Source organism: Peromyscus eremicus, chromosome 3, assembly GCF_949786415.1.
Source record: "Peromyscus eremicus chromosome 3, PerEre_H2_v1, whole genome shotgun sequence".
NCBI classification, from domain to species: Eukaryota; Metazoa; Chordata; class Mammalia; order Rodentia; family Cricetidae; genus Peromyscus; species Peromyscus eremicus.
The window spans coordinates 85,156,384-85,180,231 of NC_081418.1; the positions used below are offsets into that span (position 1 = coordinate 85,156,384).

Below are 23,848 nucleotides of genomic sequence, written 5' to 3' on the forward strand. Positions count from 1 at the left end.
TTATTACTTTAAATGCCCGACCTTAGCTTGGCTTATTTCTTGCCAGCTTTTTAAAAATGATCCCTTTGGCCTCTGGGCTTTTGCCTTTCTCTTTTCTGTATTTCTTTCTTCACTTCTCACTCTGTGGCTTGCTGTGCAGCTGGGTGCCTGGCCCTGTGGAGTCCTCCTCCTCCTCCTCCTCCTCCTCCTCCTCCTCCTCCTCTTCCTCCTCTTTCTTGCTCCTCCTTGATACCTCTTCCTGTCAGCTGGTTATAGACGCAGCCTCCCGACCCCAGGTTAATTTCATTTAATCAAACGAACGTAACACATCTTTGCATCATTAAACAAATATTCCACAGCATAAACGAATGTAACACAGATTAATATTCCACAACAAATAGTAGGTCCAGGCCGAAACTAAAAGTCCCAACAACTGTGTTCATTTTGTTTTTGTTGTTTTGAGAGAGGCAGCCATTGCAGGCCTGGAACTCACTCCAAAGAGCAGCTGACCTTGCACTTGGCATCAATCTTCCTTCCTCTGCCTTTAGAAATGCTGAAATTACAGTGGTGTGCCACCTTGCCAGGTTCTATGGTCCTTAATACCCTGGAGGTTTAAGTCAGAGGCTATTTTAAATAAAATTATTACGTTATTCTTCTATGTGTATGGGTGTTTTGTCTCCATTTATGCCTGTTCAGCATGTGCTTGTCTGGAGTCCAGGGAAGCCAGAAGAGGGCATCAGATCCTTTGGAACTGGGGTTAGGAGATGGTTGTGAGCTACCATATGGGTGCTGGATATTGAACCTGGGGCCTCTGGAAGATCAGCCAGAGCTCTAAATCTCTGAGCCATCTCTCCAGCCTCAGAAGCAAAGGATCTTTTGAATTACCAGAATTTGGAGGCCAGTCTGAAGAAAAAAAAGTAAGAGTTAGTCTCAAAAGTACCTAAATAGCCGCTCATGGTGACACATGCCTTTAATCCCAGCACTCAGGAGGCAGAGGCAGGTGGATCTCCATGAGCTGGAAGCAAGCCTGGTCTACAGAGTGAGTTCCAGGACAGCCAGGACTGTTACATAGAGAAAGTTTGTTTGAAAAAACAAACAAACAAACAACTCAAACAAAAAAGCAAACAAAAAAGACATAAATAAATATGAGTTTAATTTCATAAAGCATGCAATCTGGTGAGGTACATAAATATCACAAAGATGTTTGTCCATGTTTGCTGGAATGGTTAATTTTTATTATCGACTTGATGAGCTTTAGAATTACCATGGAAAGAAATCTCTGGGCATGCCTGTAAGGGATTATCTAGGTTAGGTTGACCGAGGTGGTAAGACCCACACTGTATGTGGGCATTAGGATTTCACGGGTTGGAGTCCTAGACTGAATAGAATGTAAACCAAGGTGAGCACAATATACAGTGTTCCTGCCTCTCTGCTTCCTGATCATGGGTTCAACATGACCAGCCACCTCCTGCTCTTGCTGCCATGATTTCCCTGCCGTGATGGACTGTGTATTCCTGGGAACTGTAAGCCAAAGGCAACCTTTAAATTATTCTTGTCAAGTAGTTTGCAGTGACATCCAGATAAATAACTAATAGAATACATTCCAAGAGCTGCCAAGCAAAATGTGAAACGTGTGTGTACGCTGAGGAGTGAACCATAGGACTGGGGACCAAAGGTTGTAGATATTCCTGGGGAATAATGAAAGGAGAGAGGGATGAAGATTTCTGGCTGAGTGACCAGCACATGCAGTTGTGAACCTGGCGTTATGGGTAAGCCTAAAGAGAAGGCTTGTTGGATAACAAGAATGGGAGAGAAGGAGGCTGGAACAGAGCCAGACCGAGAAACAAACAGTTTACTGTTCAACCACTCCAGCCAAAGAGGACTGTAGCCACAGGGAAAGTAACACTCTATGAGAAACCTGAATGTAACATGATATGACATGTAGTCCCGGATGGCTGAAATTTTTCAAAATTTCAGCAACTAGTACATGACACAAATACAGTTTCAGAAACAAGTGCTTTTTCTCTTATTTGAATAAAAATCCCTTTCATGTGTTCCTCACCTCTTCCCCCCTCCCTTCTCCCTCTCCTCTCTTCTTACATTACTGAAGAGGGAATAAAAATCACAGAGATGTGAGAAGTCTACCAGATTATTTCAGGAACCGGACTATAGCTCAGTGGTAAAGTGCTGCTTGCCAGACATGTGAAAGGCCCTGGGTTCAGTCTCCAGAACTTAAACACACACACACACACACACACACACACACACTTTAGAATGTTGACTCTGCCTTGGCTAGAGGAAGTGAACTGGTAAATGAATCTTTTTCTAAAAGAAAATTCTGTCCGCCTGCCTTTAAGATAAATGTTTGACTAGCATTTAAGGATATTGGCTTAGTGAGGGTGTGGGTGGGTGGGGAGGGTAGTGGCAAATTATTAAACCTGACCTGGTGGCCATGTTGCTAGGCAGGGCAGGCAAAAAGTTCTGATCACAGAGAGCTCTTGGGCATTTGTATTTTATCTAAACAGTAAAAGAAACCCTTGAAGAGGTTTAAGTAGGGGCAAGGTGTAGTCAGTGGAGAATGTTTGGACATTACTCTGCGTGTATCAGAAAGAACTGACTTGGGCAATAGGGGAAAAGATCTGGGTGTTAATCATTGAGGAGGCTGTTGCAATAGTCCCAAGTAGCTCACAGGCCCAGAGAGAATGATGGGAAGTGGTCAGACTGGAGACGAAGTTGGGAAGCAGAACCAACATGCTTCCGAGGTAGACTGGAAAGGAAGCAGAGGAAAGCTGGGGAGGGAGAAGGAAAGGTGCTTTCTCGCTGAGGTAGGAACCACCGGTGGAGAACCAGGTGTAATGGACTGGGGCATAGGCATATTCTGAGAGGCAAGCCTTCTTTCAAGAGTGAGGGGGTGGAGACGATGTTGGGCCTGGGAGGGAGAATGAACAGAGCTGCTGAGTGGGCCAGGAGGGAGCTGACACAGGACAGTGCTGAAGAAGGAATGAATCTAACAGGCTCATCACCACGCCCTGCTTCTTCCTGGCCCAGGCTCAGAGGAGGCAGACTCCAACACTGACTCCTAGCTCACCACAGTTGCAGTGGAAGGAAGAAGCAGAAAGGAATTCCCTTTTCCTTTTCAAGTGGAGGTCTCACTATGTTGCCCAGATTGGCCTGGAACTCCAAGTCAAGCCATCCTCTTGCCTCAGTGTGGTAGCTAGTAATATAAGTGTATGGCACTATGCCCAGCTGAAAGTAGATTAATAAATCTTAAAATTTTCTTTGTATCACTTCATGATTAAAAGTAACAGCAACAGAGGTTGGAGAGATGGCTCAGAGGTTAAGAGCACTAACTGCTCTTCCAGAGGTCCTAAGTTCAATTCCCAGCAACCACACGGTGGCTCATAAACCATCTGTAATGAGATCTGGTGTCTTTTTCTGGCCTGCAGTCATACATGCTGTATACATAATAAATAAATAAACCTTTAAGAAAAAAAAATAAAAGTAACAACAACAACTAAGAAAAGGCAGAGAGTGTGCTCAACCTGAAAAAGGATATGCATGGAGCTTACCGCTCACATACTTGATGGAAAGAAATTAGATACCTTTTTTCCCCCAAAAAATAAGGAACAGTTTTCTCAACTGTTTTTTATTTATCATGTGTGAGGTATAGTGTGTGTGTGTGTGTGTGCGTGTGTGTGTGTGTGTGTGTGCAGGTCAGAGGACAGCATACGGCTGGCTGTGGGTTCTCTCCTTCCTCCATGTTGGTCCTGGGAATCCAACGGAGGCTCTCAGGCTTGATAGTAAGTGCCTTCCCCTGCTGAGCTACCTTCCCAGCCCTCGACTGGATTTTATTTACTGTTTTCACATTTTAATTATTTTGTGTGTATTGTGTGAGTGTGTGTATGCCATAATATTCATGTGGAGGTCAGAGGCCGACTTGCAGGTCTCAGGAATCAGTTCTCTCTCATAAATCAATGATATGTGTGTGGGTCCTGGGGACTGAGCCTAGGGCTTTGTGCATGCTGGGCAGGCACTCTACTAACTGAGCTCCATGCCTAGCTCTTCAGGTACTCTTGAATCAGGGCTTAGTCACTCTTTACACAGTTTCCAGTTCTCCACCTTGTCCTAGTTCCTCAGCTGACCTACCTTATAGCTGCCAATATGACCATCTCCTGGTAACCACTTCCTTATGAGGCAAACAGCAAACAAATTGGAAGTCTAGGCAATAGAAACCGTTCAAAAGTATCAGAACCTGACTGGTCTTTGTCATTGCTCAAAGTATGATAGGAATTAAGGAAAACACACCTCCCCTCACTTTTTGCTCTTTTTCAAAGCACACCTTTAGTTCCAGCACTGGGGAGGCAGAGGCAGGCAGATCTCTATGAGTTCAAGGCCAGTCTGGTCTAAGGAGTGAGGTCCAGGCCAGCCAAGGCTATGTAGCAAGATTTTATCTCAAAGAACCAAATAAATAAATAAATAAATAAATATGTGTGTATATGTCTATACGTATGACTGTATGTGCACCTGTGTCTGTGTGGGTGTGTGCCAGAAAAGGGTGAACAGCATTCTCCACAGTCATCCTCGGCTTAATTCTTTGAAGCAATGTCTCTCTCTAAACTTGGAGCTTGAGTTTTCTAAGCTGGGCTGAAAGGTGTGTGAGGGTCAGCTGTCATGTTAATGTGGGTGCTGGGATCCAAACTCTGGTCCCCTTGTCTGTACAGCAAGTGCTCTTAAGTCCTGACCCACCTTTGTAGCCCAGCTGGAGAAACAGATAGTGGTCATGATCACAGTGTTGTAAATGTACTGAATGCTACCTAAAAATGGCTAAATGGCTCTTTCTTTTTTTTAAAGCAGGAACTCATGTCACCTAAGCTGGCCTCAGACTGAATATGTAGCCAAAGATGAAAACAAACTTCTGGTCTTCTTGCCTCTACTTTTCAAGTTCTGGGATAACAGCACCACCACACCCCTGGTTTTATGGAGTGCTGGGCACTGAAACTTGGGTGTTGTGCATGCCAGCCAAGTACTCGAGCAATTGGGCTATATCCCCAGTCTTAAATATAAAAATGTCGAACTCATGTTAAATGCATTTTACTACTGTTAAAAAAAAATTGATACAAGGTACAACGTGGATAAACTTGCGAACATGACACGGAGAGACCTTGGTGACAGAAGACTTCATGTTGAATTATTTTGAGTAAATACCAGGATAAACAAATTTATAGACAAAATAGATTGCTGGCTGGGTAGTGCTGGGGTGGAGAGGATGGGGGAGTGAACTTCAAAGGACAGAAGAGTTTCTCTTGAGAAAAACTTAAATTCTCTATATAATTGGCAGTAGCAATGGACACATGGATACACAGTTCATCATGCAAAAATCCAGTAAGATCATCTTCTTTAAAAAAAATCCAAGACGGCTCCATGGGTAAAAGTACTTGCCCACAAGCCTGTAGACCTGAGTGTCATCCCTGGAAGGTGGAATTGGTTCCGTAAAGTCCTCCGACCACCGTAATAACTTGGCTTCCCTGCCAGACACGATGATAAATAACGTGGCATTTTTTAATTGGCAGTACTGGTATCAAACTCAAAGCCTCCTACAGAGGTCGTTGAGAGGTATCCCCAGCCCTGTCCACTGTTCTGAATGGGTAAAATGTAAGTCTAAATTAGTAAATTATATCTCAAGAAAGCCACTATGAATAACACCAGCCACAGGGCTGGAAACCACAAAAAGCTCAAAGGACATCCAGTGCTCCTTGGCAATTCTAATAAGGGGTGGTGGGTCAGAAGCATAAGCAGAATATTCCCATATTAGAAATCTCTTGAAATCAATTATAAATGATAAGATTCATACTTTGGGGTTCTCAATGGTCAATACCGACTGGGTTATGTATCTTGAAGACCAAGTTGGGGGCTGGAGAGATGATTCAGTGGTTAAGAGCATTTTTTCTAGCAAACGACCTGAGTTTGGTTCCCAGCACCTACACAGTGGTGTACGTCCCTCCATAACTTCAGTTGCAGGGGATTCTAAGCCCTCTTCTGACCTCTGAGGGCACCAGGCACACACATGGTGCACATATGTACACAAAGGCAAAATGTGCAAAATGTTCATGCACATAAGGTAAAATAAACAGTTGTGGGGGAAGAAAGGTTAGAGGTTGCTTGGGTTCTTCTAAGCTCCGCTGGTATGATTCTACCACGAATGGCCTGCAAAAACTTAACCCAGGGCTTGGCAGGAAGGCAGCGGCTTGATTCAACAAAAGGTCTAAAGAAACATCCAGAAACAGTCTTGCAACTGTAATTTTTATTTTCTTTTGTGAAAATAAACTGGGAGTTTAAATTGCTCCAAAAAACCATAAAAACAAAATGAAATACACACAGAAGAAGCTTGTGAGGTGGGCGGGGCAGAGGGTCTCAGAACTTGGGCAGATTGTACCAGCACAGACTGAGGTGACAGGAGCCGGACACTGGGGACTGGGCCCTGCCAGCCACTCTGAGACTGCGAGGTGGGAAAGCTCAGCTGGGCACCAGAGAGGAACACAGACTTCTTGGAGGCACCTTGAGTCCCTTTAAGGGGTGGGGGGACCTTTTCAGAGGAAGGACCTCGTTCCCCACCACCAGCTGGAGGCTGGCCCCTTGGGGCCCAAAGAGGGAGAGGGCGAGGCTGGTGGGAACCGGTCAGGCCAAGATGTCATCACACACGGTCATGGCCTTACGCTGGGCAGAGGACAAAGGGCATGAACCATGAAAGGGTGTGGAAAGCATGACAAAAACTTGCGCTAGGGAACAGGAGTGACCCGGAGGAAGGGGAGCCAGGCTAGAACTCCAGGCCACGCAAAGTTGCAGATGCGGTGGGGGGAGCTGGGGCAGCAGGCGGGGGATGGCGAGGACAGGGGAGGGCAGAAAGTCAGGAAGAGAAGAGGTAGAGAGGCATCTTCCGCCCAGGTACACCTACCACAGCGCACGGGGAGAGCGCGAGCGAGCGAGCGAGCGACACACTGCTTTTCAGTGCTTTCTTGTGAAGATATTTTTTTGGGGGGGGGTAAGGAAGATTTTGTTTTGTTTTTTTCTTTTTCTTTTTTTAAAAAAGCCTGAAGATCAGCTATTGGTTACATCTACACTCGTAAAGCACTGCTGTTACCAGACACTTTACAGAACAGTCCAGAGTGGTCAAATATTGACCAATAATGTTTCCTTTTTTTCTCCCCCGCCCCTCCTCTTGTCTGAATCGTAACTACTTGGAGTCCCAAGACAGCCTGCATAGAACAGGGGGCAGCTTAGTGGGCAGACTTGGTGACCAAGGAAAGAGGCTGAGCCTGTAGCACGGGGAGGGTCTGATGGGCATGGAGGGTGGCTGGGAAGGAAGGGGGAGAGGTCAGCAGAGCAGCAGGCACGGAGCCCAGGGGCAAGGGCCTGGTCAGCAGCGGGGGCTGGCTGCCCATCTGGCCGGAATTGCTGGCCGTGGCCTTAGCTGACAGGAAGGCAGCTGAATGGAGAGCCAGCTGGGCTCGGGCCTCCGGTTTGGTGGTGAGGGACAGGGGCTGGGCTTGCTCCGAGTGGGTGGCCGCGGGGGCAGCTGGCGATGCCAAGGCTGTGGAGGGAGTTGCAGGGGAGTCCAGCGTGCTGCCGTGGGAGGAGGCAGGGCTATCACAGGGCTTCTCGGGGGGCAGGTACTGAATACATGGCTTCTTGCTCTTGGAGGCCAGAGCACCTGAAGGTAAAAACACAAGGAGAAAGGATCAGCTGATAGCAGGGGGGAGGCGCAGAGGAACAAGCAGTGGCTAGACACAGGTGCAGTGAGCCTTGTGGATCTGTGGCTCCCACTCTGTGGATGCAACTCAGAGCCCGTGAGAAATACTCAGGCAAAAAAACCTTGTCCATACTAAACTGCTATTTTTTTGAGAGGCAAATAGAACCTAATAGCTATTTCCACAGCCCTCACTGTGCGGGGCGTTATAAGCCATCTAGAGTTGGTATCGGGAAGACGGAAGATATGCATAAGCTATACACAAATACAAGGCCACCTCACTCAAGGGACTCGGGCACCCGTAGACTGGCTGTCTCAGGAGTGGAGTGCGGTGGGGCCCTGGAACTAATCCAAAGGATATTGACTGTACATTGGAAACGTTAAGATTACTTTAAAGATACTTGCAAAAAAATTATATTGTGGGGTGTGTGTGGAGGGCAGGGGTGAAGTCTGGGCATCTTCTATTGCTTTACACCTTAAATTTCTAAAAAATTATTTTATGTGTATGAGTGTTTTGCCTACATGTATGTCTGTGTACCAGGTATGTGCCTGGTACCTGTGGGGGCCAGAAGAGGGCATTAGATCCCCTATAACTGGAGTTACAAATGGGCAACTCTCGAGACCCTCCCCCTTTTTTTTTTGAGTCTCTCACTGGATATGAAGCCTGTTGTTTTTAGTAGATAGATGACCAGGCTGCCATGGTGACTTTTACATATCCACCCAGTTATATCTCCAGTCCTTGGTTTATTTGTTTGCTTGAGACAGGCTCTCATGTATCCCAGGCTGGCCTCAGACTGAAGCCAACCTCTGGAGTGTTGGGATAGACACCCAGTACCACCCTGTTTTAGGTGGTGTTGGCCATCAGGCTCAGGGCCGCATGCATGCTTAGGCAAGCAGTCCTTCAACTGAGCTGCATCTCCAGGCTTTTTAAAGATTCCAAGAATAGGAAGCTACACTTAAGAACACCCAGAGAAGACACAATCCAAAGACCAAATACCTGAACTGACAAAGACCCACTCACAATCTGATTGGAAAGAAACAATTCAAAGTCTCCCTCCTTTCCATCCCTGCCTTAAACCCCTTCACTGTTGAGACGACTCTCAACTCCGTTTGCCTTCAAATCCTTGGCTAATGGCACAGAGATGGGGCACTCACTCCTGCTGAGCATGTGGCATGTGACAGAGTTTGTATTTTACTACTGTATGCTGTACACAGGAATATACAGATTACGTGGAAGAAGGGAAGCCAATGCACCAATGGCACAAGCAGTTACGCACGTGTTACCTATCGGCTCTATACTGAGATGAGCATGAGATGAAGGCCAGGACCTAAAATCCTGTCACCCTAAGCAATGCTCTGTGCTAGCTGTCATCCAGCTCAGCTTCTTGTGGGATGTGGTTCCTGAACAAAGGCGAACACTGTCCTTCTGGCGTGCTAAACACCTAATCCCAGTGAATTCATAGATAAGTGGTGTGATGGGCAATCTTCACCATCACCATGGAAACACACCCCTCAGTGTGTCCATCATATGTTTCCAGAGAGTTTTAACAGAGCCAGGAGGACCCACCCTGAACAAAGGCAGAGGTCCTAGACTAAATCCAAAGGAGAAAGCAAGCTGGGCACCCATTCACCTCCCTGCCTACCGGCCAAGAACACAGTGTGACAGCTGCCAGGTCCGCTCACCGTGAGGGACAGTCCCCCCAGCTCTGAGACAGACCAAATCCTTCCTGACGATGCTCTGTCAGGTATCAGGTATTTTGTCAAGGCAACAAGAAAAGTAACTAGCCCGGGCGCTGTGTTTACCTCTAGCATGCCACCTTTGGAAGGGATTTTAATTTCAGAGATTAATTCCAGCTAACTCCTGTTTTTACTGTATGCAGGACATAACCCTTAAGGGACAACTCAGTGGGACCGAGACATGCCTGAGCTTTGAAAAGATTGTCAGCCTCTCTCCATTTAAAATGCTGATTTTCTTAAGGAGAGTAACTGGGGAACCCCTCCCCCAAACCCTCCAGAGTTTTATATGAGGAGGCTGGGATCCAACCCAGGGCTGACAACAGTGTTCTCCTGGAGGACCCAGCCCAGGACTCACCCTCTGCCTCGTGGATTTGCTGCTGTGACTGTGTCTGTGACAGTTGCTTTTCTCTCTTCCTCTTCTTCTTCTTGCCCTGAAAAATATGGCCGCAGGACGAGATGACTAGGGACAGAATAACACCAGCCTGGCAAGAGGACCCCAGACCAGACTGCCTCGGGACACAGGTGCCAGCCTTCTTCTCCTGATTGCTCCTGGTGAGGGTGCTAGAGGACTGGATTGGGAAAGGAGACAGAGCGACCCTGCCCTTCTTTCTCAAAAAGTCCTTCTGGTTGGGGCAGCCAGGCCTCTTGGTCTTGAGGGCCTTCAAGCTATTCTGTTTAGCTCCTACCCCGACTGTGCGTGCGTGCGTGCGTGCGTGCGTGCGTGCGTGCGTGCGTGCGTGCGTGCGTGTGTGTGTGTGTGTGTGTGTGTGTGTGTAATGCACATGGGGACCAGAGGACCAGATACCATTCCTTAGGCACTGTCTACCTTTTTTTGGAGACAAGGTCTCTCCACTGGCCTGGAACTCGCTCCCCAGGCTAGGCTGGCTAGTGAACCCCAAGGATTTGCCTCCCTCTATCCAGTCTAAGAACACAGCACCATGCTCTGCTTTGTATGTAGGTGTCAAAGATTAATACTCGTCTTCCTGCAAAGCAAGCATTTTATCTACTGAGCTATCACCTGGCCTGGTTGTTGATCTTTTCTGTCGTGTCCCAGGTCCCTCTGAAAATTTGATGCAGCTTTGAACCCTCTTACCAGAAAAAAAAAAAAAAAAAAAAAAAAGAAGAAAATCATATATTCAAAAATCTGACAAGTTTCGAAGAATTTCTAGACATGGCTTCCCTAAGAATTCAAACCCGGCTTCCTTGTCTCTAGAGAACATGACTTCTCCTCTAAAAGCAAACTGAAGCTGCTTGCTCTCTCGCCTCTGCATCCTGAAGATGCGCATGTGCAGCTCCCGGGGTGAGCGGGGCTGGGGAGGGGACTGAGTTCTGGCACAGGTGAACACTTACATAGTTGTCCCGAGCTGACCAGGTTGGGTAGAGTTGAGCGTGAAGCTGCCGTTCTTTCCGGGCAAGCTCGTAGTATTTGGCCTGTTCTTCTCTAGACAGGTTGTGCCACTGAGGGGGAAAGGGTTAAGACACACAGAGCCATCAGGGTAGGGGACGGGGAGGCCGATGATGCCAGGGCGAGCCAGCGGGGGGGTGGGGGGTGGGGGGTGGGGGGGGGTGGGGGTGGGGGGGTGGGGTGTCGACGACGACGACGACGACGACGGCGGGGGGGGGGGGGAGGACCGGGGGGGGGGGGGACACGGACGGACAGGCCTCACCTTTCTTCCCAGGATCTGGTTAATGGCTGCACTTTCCTTCAGGGTACACTCAGCCACCACCTTGGCCCTCATCTCCTTCATATACAACATGAAGGCGTTCAGAGGCTTTTTCACGTGCGGCTTCTTCTCCTCCTCCTTTTTACGGTAACCGGGGATTTCCTGTGGAGGAATGTGGCTATGGGTTAGGTACCACCATCATCGGCTCCCCCATCCCTGCCTTCACTGAGGCAGCTGACCAAGGCCTCTGGGAGGAGAGGCTTGTTTGTGTAGCCATGTGTGACTGCTTTAAGGATCTGGGAGGGGGGGGGGAGAGAGAGGGGGGGAATAATAATAGTAATAATAATAATAATAATAATAGGAAGAGGAGGGGGAGTTGGAGGAGAGAGGAGAGGAGGGCAGGGCATGGCTCTCTGGGCTCCTCAGCCACGGTGCTAGTGGTGTGGGCTTTCCTGCTGTCTTTCCAGCAGAGAGGATAACGTCTGGGTCTCTGCTCCGGCATCAGCTCTCACCAGTCCTTGAGAGAATTTCTTTCTACTCTCCTAGCCTCACATTTTATTGGGATGACAGGGTAAGAAGGGAAGCTAAAAGCTTCCTTCGTTCCTCACAGCCTCTAGAACCTGACTATGGGAACGGACGCATCAGGTCTTAAAGGAAGGGTCACAGACACTCGCTGAGAACAGCCCCCAGGAGAGAAGACCAAACAGCATGGGCTGTGCACACTGGCCAGCCGCTCACACCCCCCTCAAACAGCATGGGCTGTGCACACTGGCCAGCCGCTCACACCCCCCTCCATCCAGACAGCCTCTTACTTACGCACTCGCTGCAGGGCTCAGGCTGGGGGGCGCTGGCTCCTGCTTCACAATGGGGGAGACGATGGCAGGGTGGGGGATTCCTGAGGTGGGCAGGCCAGGATGGGCAGAAGCCACCATGTGTGGGGAGAACCGGCTTGAGACCAGGCTGCATCACAAATGGAGACAAATGAGAATAGAGAGGCAAGGGCTGTGTGCCACCCAGATGGTTGTCATCTGCAGAATTAGGAGATCGGTTTTGGGGGCTGCCTAAGGATGCTATTCCTTCCCCTCGCACACACAAGGTCCCCAAAACTGGTGCTGGATGCAGGTAGAATGACAAACAGAGGTGTGTGTGGGAGTCCTAGGGGGTCCATATTCCATGGGGTTATGGTGTAAGGAGCATTGGGCAAGAGGTAGCCCCTCATCAAAGAGAAGTGAGGACCGGGGAACCCCATACCTACTCACTAACCTACAGGGGACAGGCTGGTTCACGGCCACAAGTGGCAGTCACTAATAGACAAATATCCCAACAATTCCTGTTGACAGCGCCAGCCCCAAGACTAACCTGGACATTGAGGCATTCATGGCGAGGGCAGGGTAAGGATGCCGGAAGCCACCAGGAGGGAGGGAGTACATAGGCTGTCCTTGCCTGTGAGGGTGAGAGAGGAGCGAGATAATCTAGTCAGACGGGTATTTAAGGCCAAGACTGAGGGGGCTGGAGAGAAATAGGGCCAGAAGTCAGAGGAGCTGGGAGGAAGCTGGCCAAGGTGGGAGTGAGGGTGTCAAAGTTCTGGGGTCCAGAAGGCAGAGCTCAGCAGAGGGGGCAATGAGGGTAAGAGAGGTGGTGGGTTTCCTTACTGTGGGACAAGCCAGCCGAGGGGATGAGGGATTTGTCCGACAGCTCCTGGAGACAGTGGGTAGTATGGCGAGAGCTCAGAGGGATGAGGAGGCCGGGGGATTCCTGCTTCCAAAGAGAGAGGTGTCAAGTACTTCCCTCACCCTACCTTTATAACTTCCCTAACACCCAACGGAAGCTCCTTCCCCTGCGTGCCCAGGTTGTCCACACCCTGGGAAGCCTTGTCTCTCCTCATTTCTGCCCTTTCCACCTACAGGCAGCTCTGGGCTGCCACTCAAGGGCACCCAAGGGCGGGGAGGACCCATAAACCTTCTCTCTAGTATCTTTGTGGTTGTAACTTTCTGTTGTTGACTGGACAGGGATGCATACAGGGTCCAGGACATACCCAACAGAGAGCAAAAAGTACCCCGAATCACCTTTAAATCATGTTCTAGAAAACCTGCTTCATTCCCAGTACAATAAACTCGTTCTGCCAATAAACCACCCTGCCTCTAAACTCTGGATTTTCACTCTACGTGTACCCACCCCACCACCCTACAATGATCATTATTTCTCCAAACAAGGGCTCTGAAACTTCTTAGAACCATAGTGACTCAGTAGGAATGTTATGAAGACCTTGGCTCCCAGGGATGGACAGGTATGGTGGGCAGTTAATTATCACCAACAACACATCAAGTCAGGCCCGCCCTCTGTTTTACAGCTATTTTAAAGTCTGTCCAGAAGGCTCCTATTTGAAATGTACGGTGAGGGCATACATCCTGGTTTATGGAGGCACATCCTCGGATAGACTGGACAGCACTCTGAATTTACAACGGTACCAGGCTCTGTGCTTAACTGGTCTCATGGCTTCTAGTCCTCACAATGGCCTCTTAGTGTGGAGAGGTGGGGGGCATAGGTTAAAACCAACCAAACAAACAAAGAAACCCACCAGACCCAAACAACAAAACACTACTCCAGCGAACCGGCAAGGCGAGCAAGATCTGAGAGCTGCAACAAGATCTGAACACAGATCTCACTTATCCAAGGACTCTTCGGTACCCCACCCCAAAGGAAAGCTGGCCGCCCCATGGGAGCACAGCCTGTACCAGGGACCACTCACCTGTCTTTGGATCGATCTCCGGGGAGAGATGCGTGGGAGGGGACGCAGGGGAGAAGTGGTCGTTGCTGTAGGTGATGAGGGGGGTCAACGGGTGCATGTGATGAGGGTGCTGAACAACAGGAACCTTGTTGGACTGCAAGAGAGAGAAGACGGACTAGGCACAGGGGCCGGGGAGACGGTGTGTACAAGCAGCTGTCATTCACTGGTGGAATGTGTGCTGGCTCTTTTCTGTGCAACGCCCTATCCAGTCCTCATAACTGGCCTAGAGAGGAGGATGAGAGAGGACAGCAAACCCCTCTCTAAACCTGCCCAGCACCTCTTCACAAGTGCAGTGGGCGCCCGTGGGCCACTCAGTTCTAATGGGCTATGGCCTCTCTAGGTGGGAGAGGGCTTGGCACACTTTCTAGACCGCTTCCATGGAAACGGGAGATCTCAGGTTCGTCACCAAGTTCAGACTTACAGATGAAGGGCGCTCTCAACTCTCTGCTACTTCCTGTAGCCCTTCTATTCATCTGGTGTTCACACCACAAACTCTCATCTGCTCAGTTCCAGGAGCTTCCTAGACTCACAGGTCTTTCTGCAGATAAGGTAGCAGAGCAAGGGGTGGAGAGCCCATGCCGATTATGAGCCATGCTGCTGGCCTTGGTGGTGGACACGGGCTTTACAGTGAGCTACTTCCTAAGTCCTCTGTGCTTGTTAGACGTAGTAGCGTGAGGACTGGTCTCACTTTATCCACTGGCCATCACCAATGGTTCTCTACCCACAAACACACAGCACAACTAAAAGCATAAACAATAATTCTCACATCAGATTGCTAAGAACCCAGTGCATCCAAAGGATGAACTTGGGTTTCTTGGGGATGGTTTGTCAAAGGGTGACTATTGGTATTATAAACATAATAGGACTATTACCAAAGAAAAGGAAGGGATGGAAGAATTATAGAGAATGGTCAGATGGTTCGGTGGGTCACGGTGTTTTCTACCATGCCTGACAACCTGAGTTCTATACCTAGAACCCACACAGTAGGTCCTCTGACCTCCATGAGAGTACCATGGAACAAGGATGCCCATGCCCCCCCCCCACAAATAATAGTGAGAAAAAAAAGAGAGAATCACACAAAACCATCTCAGTTGGGAAAACACATGAACTATGATTTAAAAAAATGGACGATACACAATCACACCACTTAAGCCAGCCCCTGCCACCAACTTCTCATGTCATTTATTATTTTTGACATCATCTCATTATATGGCCCAGGCTAGTCTCAAACTCATGATCATCTGTTCCAGCCTTCATGCCTCAGTTTTTAATTTATCCTTATTTGTATCATCTTGTTATTTTATAGTAAGAAGTCTTGGGCTGGGGTGTGTAGCTCTGTTGTCTGGCATGTTTGAAGGCCTGGGTTTGATCCCCAGCACTGCATGAACTGGGTGTGGTGGCATGTATCTGTAATCCAGGCACTTGCACTGGGCAAGTGGAAGAAGAAAGATCAGGAGTTGAAGGTCATTCTTTGCTACATAGCGAGGTGAAAGCCAGCCCGGGGATAGAGCACTCTCTGTCTCTGTCTGTGTCTCTCTCTCTGTCTCTCTCTCCACCTTCCTCCCTCTAGTAAAGTCTCAGTTGCCCACATGCCATTGAGTCAAAGAACACAGAGCAAGGAGTTCAATTTGCAATCTAGGTATAAAACCAACCCAGATGTCCTGTGGGCTATTATCTGCCACTAGAGGGCAACATTGTTCAGGAAATGAACTTCAAGGGGCCAGGCGGGAAGTAAACACTGCTAAGCAAGAACTGTTCTAAGTCTGGCCTCGTCTTTCAGGCTACAATCCTACTCTGCTCTCCTCACTCTCCTCTCCAGCTGCCCCCAGGGCTGATGATCACAGCTGAGGTCACAGATCAGGAATGTACAGCCTCGGTGGACAAGCTCAGTGAAGACACAGGTGCTTGCTCCGGGAGGAATGCACCCATCCAGAACAGAGCCAAATCCTTCCTGTAAGCTCCACGGCCCGAGCACTTCCTCAGCCCAGGTGTCTTGTCCATTTTAAAGTTTTGTGTGTATGTGTACACATAGGGAGGCCCAAGTTGACATCGGGTTGTCTTCTTTGACCATTCTGCTTTTGACTTACTGAGCAGGTCCCTTGCTGAACCCATCACTTACTGATTTTGGCTAGACTGCTTGCCTAGGGAGGGGTCTTTATCTACTGAGCCTGGAGGAGGCCGCCACACAGGCTTAGGTTTTATGAGTTCTGAGGCTCCCAACTCCCTCTGGTCCCCACACTTTCAGAGCGAGCACTTTATCTGCTGAGCCATCCCTAGCCCGTCTTTACCTTTCTAGGGCATGGGTTTAACTGTAACCTAGGCTGGCTTATGACCACCACAACCTGCTTCAGTCTTTTCCAAGTTTGAATCTCTTCAAACTCCCAGCTCTTAGGGAAGTAAAGCCCCACCTCCGCCTCACACTTCAGGGTGTATTTCAAGTCCAAAGTAAAGGGAACCCCTAATGGCTGCCCCATGGAAAACCCTCCACCAGAGCCCCCTCCTCATTATTTTTTCCCCTTCTTAACCTGATCAAAATCAGGTGCATGGAAGTTTATGGCTCAGGAGAGAGTAGAGTCCTACCCACCATCAATGATCTGTTTGCTGACAGAGACTACCTTTCTTGATGATGGTGGTGGCAGGGGTGCTGTTCGTGAGAGACTATGCAGAAAGGCAGGGAAGAACGAAAACCAAGAATGTATGCAGTGCCATGGGCTTCTCTGAATCATCACAAAGCCCCTGGGAAGGAGCGGGACAGGAAGCGTTCGGGAGAGGCTCCAGCAGACCTTGTCCCTCCAGGTACAATCTGCTGAGATCGTAAAATGTGGGTCTGGAAGGAGAGCCCCGAGGACTTGGAGGCTCCGCTACAGCATTCCGCCATACTCTGGCTCTTCTATCTGTCCCAGGTGATCAGCTAAGCCAAGGGTTGCTCCATTTCTTCTGTCGGCCAACCCAGGCAACAGAAAGCATCAGCTTTGCCGCGTCCCTTCAGTTTTAACCTCGGGTTTGCTGCAGGAACGGCCCCCAAGCTCCTGGCATGTTTCCTAAGTGTATTCCTAAGACCCGAATGGCTCCTCAGGTGGGCTCAGCTAAGCCGAGATGTGTTACAAGAACCAGCACATAAGTGTGTTGTCACACCTCAACACGAAGCTTCTGACTTCCTTCGGCACACCTCACATTTAACACAGTAAGGCTTCATTCCTTTTTTTTTTTTTTTTTTTTTTTTTGAGACAGGATTTCTCTGTGTAGCCCTGGCTGTCCTGGAACTCACTCTGTAGACCAGGCTGGCCTTGAATCACAGAGATCCACCTGCCTCTGCCTCCCTAGTGCTGGGATTAAAGGTGTGTGCTGCCACTGCCTGGCCCTAATTTAAAATTATTTTAAACATTTATTTGTGTGTGTGCTCATGTGCGCACACACACACATGCTACAGCGTGCTTGTGGAAATCAGTGAATTGGGTCTCTCCTTCCATACGGGTTTCAGGGCTAGAAGCTCAGATCACCAGGCTGAGCCATTATGTTGGCCCCCATACATAGATATCCATGACAGTGAGCATGTCCTACTGTCCATCTGCCCAGATCTTCTTTTGTTTTTTTTTGTTAATCCACTGCTTAAAGTTTTATGACAGAGAGCAACCTTCTCTGCATGCATCCCATTACAGATACCTACAAAGCTCTTCCTTAAGAAAATTAATGAGATGTCTCCTTTCTAACTCTGCATATGTCTCCATATCTGTCTCTCTCTCTGTTTTTTGTTTGTTTATTTGGTTTTATTTTTGATACAGGGTTTCTCTGTGTAGCCCTGGCTGTCCTGAAGCTCGCTCTGAAGACCAGGCTGGTCTTGAACTCAGAGATTCACCTGCTTCTGCCTCCAAGTGCTGGGATCAAAGGTGTGTGCAACCACACTGGCCTTATTTCTCTTTAATAAGTGAATTCTGTTTTAGATTTTTCTTTTCTTTCTTTTCTTTTTTTTTAAAGATTTGTTTATTTATTATGCATACAGCTCTCTGTCTGCATGTGTGATTATAAGCCAGAAGAGGGCACCAGATCTCATTATAGATGGCTATGAATCACCATGTGGTTGCTGGGAATTGAACTCAGGACCTCTGGAAGAACAGCCAGTGCTCTTAACCGTTGAGCCATCTCTCCAGCCCACTTGTTTTAGATTTTTAGACTTTATTTTATTTGTATGAGTGTCTGCCTGTATGTATGCATGCATACCATGAGCACGTCTGGTGACCACAGAGGTCAGAGGCACTGGATCGATCCCCTGGCACGGGAGTCAGGATGGTTGTGAACCACTGTGAAGGTGCTAGTCCCAACCTGGTTCCTCTGTGAGAGCAGTGCGTGCTTCTGACTGCTGGCCCAACAATGTCAGGGCTACTGCTCCCAAATTTCCCACTTTCCTCACGCCACAGTTTCTGGATTCCTCTCCGATTTCTGGCCACCTGTTTCTAAATTACTCCCAAGACTATCTTAAAATTAGCAAACTATTCCAGAAGGAGCCAGCTGGTGCAGAGAATAAGGGTGAAAGATTTACATGCAACAAGAACTGAGGCAAAGAGGAACTTAGTTCAAATTTGGACAAGAGGGGCTGGTGAGACGTCTCAGCCGGTAAAGGTGTGTGTCACCAAGCTTGACAACGTGAATTCAATCACAGGAACTCCCAAGGTGGAAGAAGAAAGCGATTCCCGGAAGCAGTCCTCTGACCCACACAAACCCACCGTGAGGCATGTGCTCCCCCTCGCGCCCCCAGTAAACAAACGTACGTAAGAGAACAAAAGAAACCAGCCCAGGCATGATGGCACATGCCTTTGATCTCAGCACTCCCGAGGCAGAAGTAGGTGGATCTCCATGAGTTCAAGGCTATCCTGGTCTACACAATGAGGTCTACATAGCCAGGGCTATGGAGAAAGACCCTGTCTCAAAATACCAAACAAATCAACCCTAAACAAATAAAACAAAATCCAAAATTGGACATCTTCCTTGATAGACAAATACCTCTCTAACTCTTTAATGATTTCTTTCCTTCTTCCATTCCCCCTTTCCTTTTCTGAGAGAGGATCTCATGTAGCCCAGGATGGCTTCAGATTCACTATGTAGTCAAGGATGACCTTGAACTTCTGGTCCTCCTGCCTCCACCTCCTGAGTTCTTCAATTACAAGTGTGCATCATTACGTAGTGCTGGGGATGGAACCCAGGGCTTTGTGTGTGTTAGGCAAATACTACCAACTGAGGCACATCCCCAGCCCAACAAAAGACTCTCAACTCACACTGTAAGCTCTTTAGCAACCCCCTACCCCAGCCTGTCAAGCAGAGGAAACATGTGACTCCCGCGTAGAATCTGTCTCTACTGTGACCAATGCAATGACACTTTTGTTTATGGGTTACATGACTGTGGAGAATCTGCACGGGACAGGCACTGATTTGGACAGCCACAGAGCTGGAGCTGACAGGGCAGGGGACAACTGGCCTCATAGAAAATTAAGGGTCACAAAATTAAATAAGAAGTATCTGGGGCTGGAAAAATGACTCAGTGGTTAGGAGCACTTACTGCTCTTGCTGAAGACCTGGGTTCAGTTCCCAGCACTCACATGGCGTCTGTCTGTAATGTAAAACTACAGGGGATCTGATGCCTTCCGGCCTCCAAGGGCACCTGTACATATGCGGTGCACATAAACTCATGCAGACACACACACATTCACACACAAATGAATCTTACCAGAAGAGAGAACCTGATCTATTTAGACAAAAGTACTTGTCCTCATGGTATATGAAGAGAATACGGAGTCAGTGTTTGATAAACACCAAGAAAAAGTAAACTGGAAAGACAGATAAGAAATGCGGGTATTTGTCAGGCTGTTCAGGGAGGCCACAGAAAAGGTCACCAGGAAAATGACTTAAATGACCCAAGGCAGGAACTAGTCAGACACGAAGCAAAAGCGGGGGGAGGGGAGGATTCTGGCAAAGTGTAGTGACTTGAGGTGGGCGGGACACTCGGGGTGTTGGGGAACTACCAGAGGCCAGGGGACTGTGCAAGAGAAGGAAGTGGGGTCTCTGTTAGCATATCCACAGCAGCAGAACACCAGGAAAGCCCTGGGTTCGAGCTCTAGTGCCTCCAAACAGGCTGGGCACGATGAGTCACCCCTGCAACCCTGGCTTCCAGAAGCTTGAAGAAGTTGAGGTTAGGGCAGGTTGCTAGCTCAGCAGCCAAAGGCCTCCAAGTTTGATGCCTGGGACCCACGTGGTGGAAGGAGAGAACTGACTTCCACAAGGTGTCCTTTGAGCTCCACACATGTGCCACAGCACATTCTCCGCCCCCCCTCCCCAATTTTTAAAAATTAAAAAGAAATGAAGTTGAGGCCAATCTGGGTTCTATAGAGAGACTATGTTTCTAGAACAGCCTAACACGAAAATCCAAACTGAAACTTTCCAACCCCTGAGACCTGAGCAGGACCACACTGCAGGCCAGGAAAGATGCACAGATAAGACAAGAACCTGCGGGACAGCAAGAGATAAAACTCTGGGAACTGGAATGCGCCTGCAGGTGCTTTTGTGCAATGGTCCATCTGGAAGGCTCTGCAAGCTGGAGCACTAACAGACTCCCTTGGACAAACCCTTCCTAACCAGAGCTCTCGCTTCCCCATTCTTGGCAGTGGGAGACAAGGAGAAATGACGGCTTCTTCATCTTCGCTCACTTGCTGCTGCCATTCCTTCCTGTGTCCGAGGGAAAACCGTTTCGAGACAGGGTTTTGCCCGGCAACCTAGGCCGGCTTCAAACTCATAGTACTCCTGATGACAGGCCTCTGTCACTGAGCAATGGAAAACATTAAAAAATCCTCGCAACTCAGACTGTTGTTAGAAAATACCATATTTCCACTCAGTTTGACAGAACTAAGTGTTTTTGGTTTTTAAATATTTATTTATCATGTGTACAGTGTTCTGCCTGCACATATACCAGTGCTCTTAACCTCTCAGCCATGTCTTCAGCCCCTGGTTTTTTGTTTGTTTGTTTGTTTTTGTTTTTAATCACTAAGTTCACACTTAAAGTCCATCCATTTTAGCCAGCACAATGGATCTCTGTGAGTTCGAGACCAGCCATGACTAGAGGGAGACAATGTCTCAAAACCACAAAACCACTGTGTGTGTGTGCGTGCGTGCGTGCGTGTGTGTGTGTGTGTGTGTGTGTGTGTGTGTGTGTGTGTGTGTATGCTTGTGTACATGTGTGTGCCATGGCATGGATGTGGGGGTCAGAAGACAACTTGCCGCGGTAGACTCATTTCTTCCGTCATGTGGGTCCCAAGGACAGAACTCTGGTCATCAGGCTTGGCGACAAGTCCCTTTACCTGAGTCATCTCACTGACCCCCACTGATCAGTTCAGCTCTCTGTGTTATCAAGGGCACAAATTTGATTCTCTACTTTGTTGATTCTATTCTATGTGAAAGTTAGAGAGGGGGAGGGGTAAGATTTTTCAAAGAAGCCAAGTGCACTTGTAGAAAGGAATAGAAACATGGTTCTCAACCTGTGGATCACGACCCCAGGGACAAATGACCTGGGGGGGGGGTCGCGCAAGACCAGCGGAAAACATTAGCTTCAGACCAGTAGCAAAATTACAGTTATGAAGTGGCAACGAAAATAATGTTAGGGTTGAGGGTCACCACCACAGGAAGAACTAACTGTATTGAAGGGTCGCAGCACTGGGAAGGTGGAGAGCCACTGGAATGGAAGGAAGGATGCAGTTCCCGCTTTCAAACTCAGTGGGTAAATATTTGGTGAGAAAGCACATGCAACTTCCAATCCTCTCCCCACAGAGCACTCATTAACCACCTCGGGGAAAACCAGCAGCACCACAGTGGAAACACCTGGCCCCAGCTAATCCCAACGCCAACATCTCTAACATGGGGCCATATTGACACAGTGGGCCTGCTCCTGATGGGTCGAGGAGACAGCATTAACACAGTGGTATTCTTGCCTAAAACACACAAACATGGAACGTCAGACAGACTCAAACTGAAGGGCAGCCTACAAACAGCTGCTTTGGCTGGTGATGTAGGGCAGTAGGCAGAGTGCTGAAAGTCCCGGGTTCGATCTTGCCCACTGCATAAACTGAGCGTAGTGGTCGGCGCTTGTAATCCTAGCACTTGGGAGGCAGAGGAAGGAGGGTCAGAAGTTCAAGGCCATCCTTGGGAAAATTCCAAGTCTGAGGCCAGCCTGAGCTATGTGAGGCTCAACAAACCAAAAGCAACAGAGAAGCCGGACAACGAAAAGGCTGGCAGCCTATGAGAGTCAAGGAAAGCAGAGCAGGGCTGAGGCCGTGTGCTGACTGGAAACCAAAGGCACACCGATGAAACCCAACGGATGAGCGCAGATGGGACTCGGGATGGGAGACAGGGCCGTTCTTACTGTGGGCTAGTGTTGAAAGAAAATGGTCCCCAAAAGGAGTGGCACTGTTAGGAAGTGTGGCCTTGTTGGAGGAAGTGTGTCACTGTGGGGGTGGGTCTCTTTCACTCAAGATTCCCTCAGTGGGGCTAACAGACGACTTCCTGCTGCCTTCTGGTCAAGATGTAGCCAACACCATGTCTGCCTGCACGCCACCATGCTCCCTATCATGATGATAATGGACTGAACCTCTAAAACTGTAAGCGAGCCGGGCGGTGGTGGCGCACGCCTTTAATCCCAGCACTCGGGAGGCAGAGCCAGGCGGATCTCTGTGAGTTCGAGGCCAGCCTGGTCTACCAAGTGAGTTCCAGGAAAGGCGCAAAGCTACACAGAGAAACCCTGTCTCGAAAAACAAAAAAAAAAAAAAAAAAAAACTGTAAGCGAGCCACCCCAATTAAATGTTTTCTTTGTAAGAGTTGCCGTGGTCATGGTGTCTCTTCACAGCAATAGAAACCTACCTAAGACGGCTAGGAAATTGTGTGAAAAGTTAACCTTTCTTCTTTTCTTTTGTTTGTGTGTTATATGCACAAGGCCATGTGTGTACTGAGGTCAGAAGAGGACCTGGAGTATCCTAATGCATCACTTTCCACTTTATTCCCACTGAAACTGGAGCTGGTGTAAACTGGGGTTACAGGAACATATGCACGGCCCCATCCTTTCCCTTTTTTAAGTGGGGGCTGGGGATTTGAATTCAGGTTGTCATGTTCATACAGATACACTCTTACCGACTGAGCGATCTCTTCAGGCCCTAATGTTCCTTTCTTGATGTTTTGATAACTCTCTTGTGGTTATTTAAGCAAATATTTTTGTTCTTAAGAAACCTAAGGTGTTCAGAGATCACATTTCTAAGTTACTATCAACTTATCAGAAATGGAAAAGGGGAAAACATACACAGAGGAAGGAAGAGGAAAAACCCCAGGAGCTGGATTTGTAGATCCAGATGAAAAGTGGTGGGAGCTTCAGATAGGAAAGGCTGAAGCTCTAGCCAAATGAAAAATGACTATTAAGTAAAAAGAAGTACAGTCAGTGTGGAGAGGAACGGAGTGAGCCACAGACTTAGGGATTTCAGAGACTTCTAGGTCATCTGGTGAGGTGGAGAAGCAACACATAAATTTCATTTATTTATGAACCCATTATTTATTTGCTTATGAATAGATAGATAGGGTTGCACATAACTACATGCAAATTTTACTTATTTATTTATAGATAGCTAGATAGGCCTCACAGAGCTCATTCTGGCCTTGGACGGACTATGTAGCTGAGAATGACCTTAAACTCCTCTTGGCCATCCTGCCCCTAACTCTTCAAGTGCTCGGATGACAGATGTGTGCCACCACATGCCCTCTGCAATGCAGGATACTACAAGGGAAATCCCATGAAGTGATTCGGAGGGCATTCACCTGCTCGGCAACATCGGGCTTCTCAGCGTGGGGCTCGGGGCTCGGGCAGTGAGATTGTGGTCCTTAGAAGGAATCAGTGTCCAGGCACTGACTCAGCCA

General features: G+C 48.4%; 1 protein-coding gene across 1 annotated transcript in view; it reads right to left on the reverse strand.

Moving 5' to 3' along the window:
* Positions 1-6,262: 6,262 nt before the first annotated feature.
* The window catches only part of Tcf7l1 (transcription factor 7 like 1), a 166,479-nt gene continuing 148,893 nt past the window's right edge, over positions 6,263-23,848 (reverse strand). Inside the window, 9 exon segments of the mRNA XM_059258001.1 lie at positions 6,263-7,687; positions 9,816-9,891; positions 10,811-10,918; positions 11,128-11,270; positions 11,273-11,286; positions 11,941-12,084; positions 12,484-12,567; positions 12,777-12,879; positions 13,874-14,006. Coding sequence (XP_059113984.1) covers positions 7,254-7,687; positions 9,816-9,891; positions 10,811-10,918; positions 11,128-11,270; positions 11,273-11,286; positions 11,941-12,084; positions 12,484-12,567; positions 12,777-12,879; positions 13,874-14,006 — 1,239 coding nt within the window. The 3' untranslated portion in view covers positions 6,263-7,253.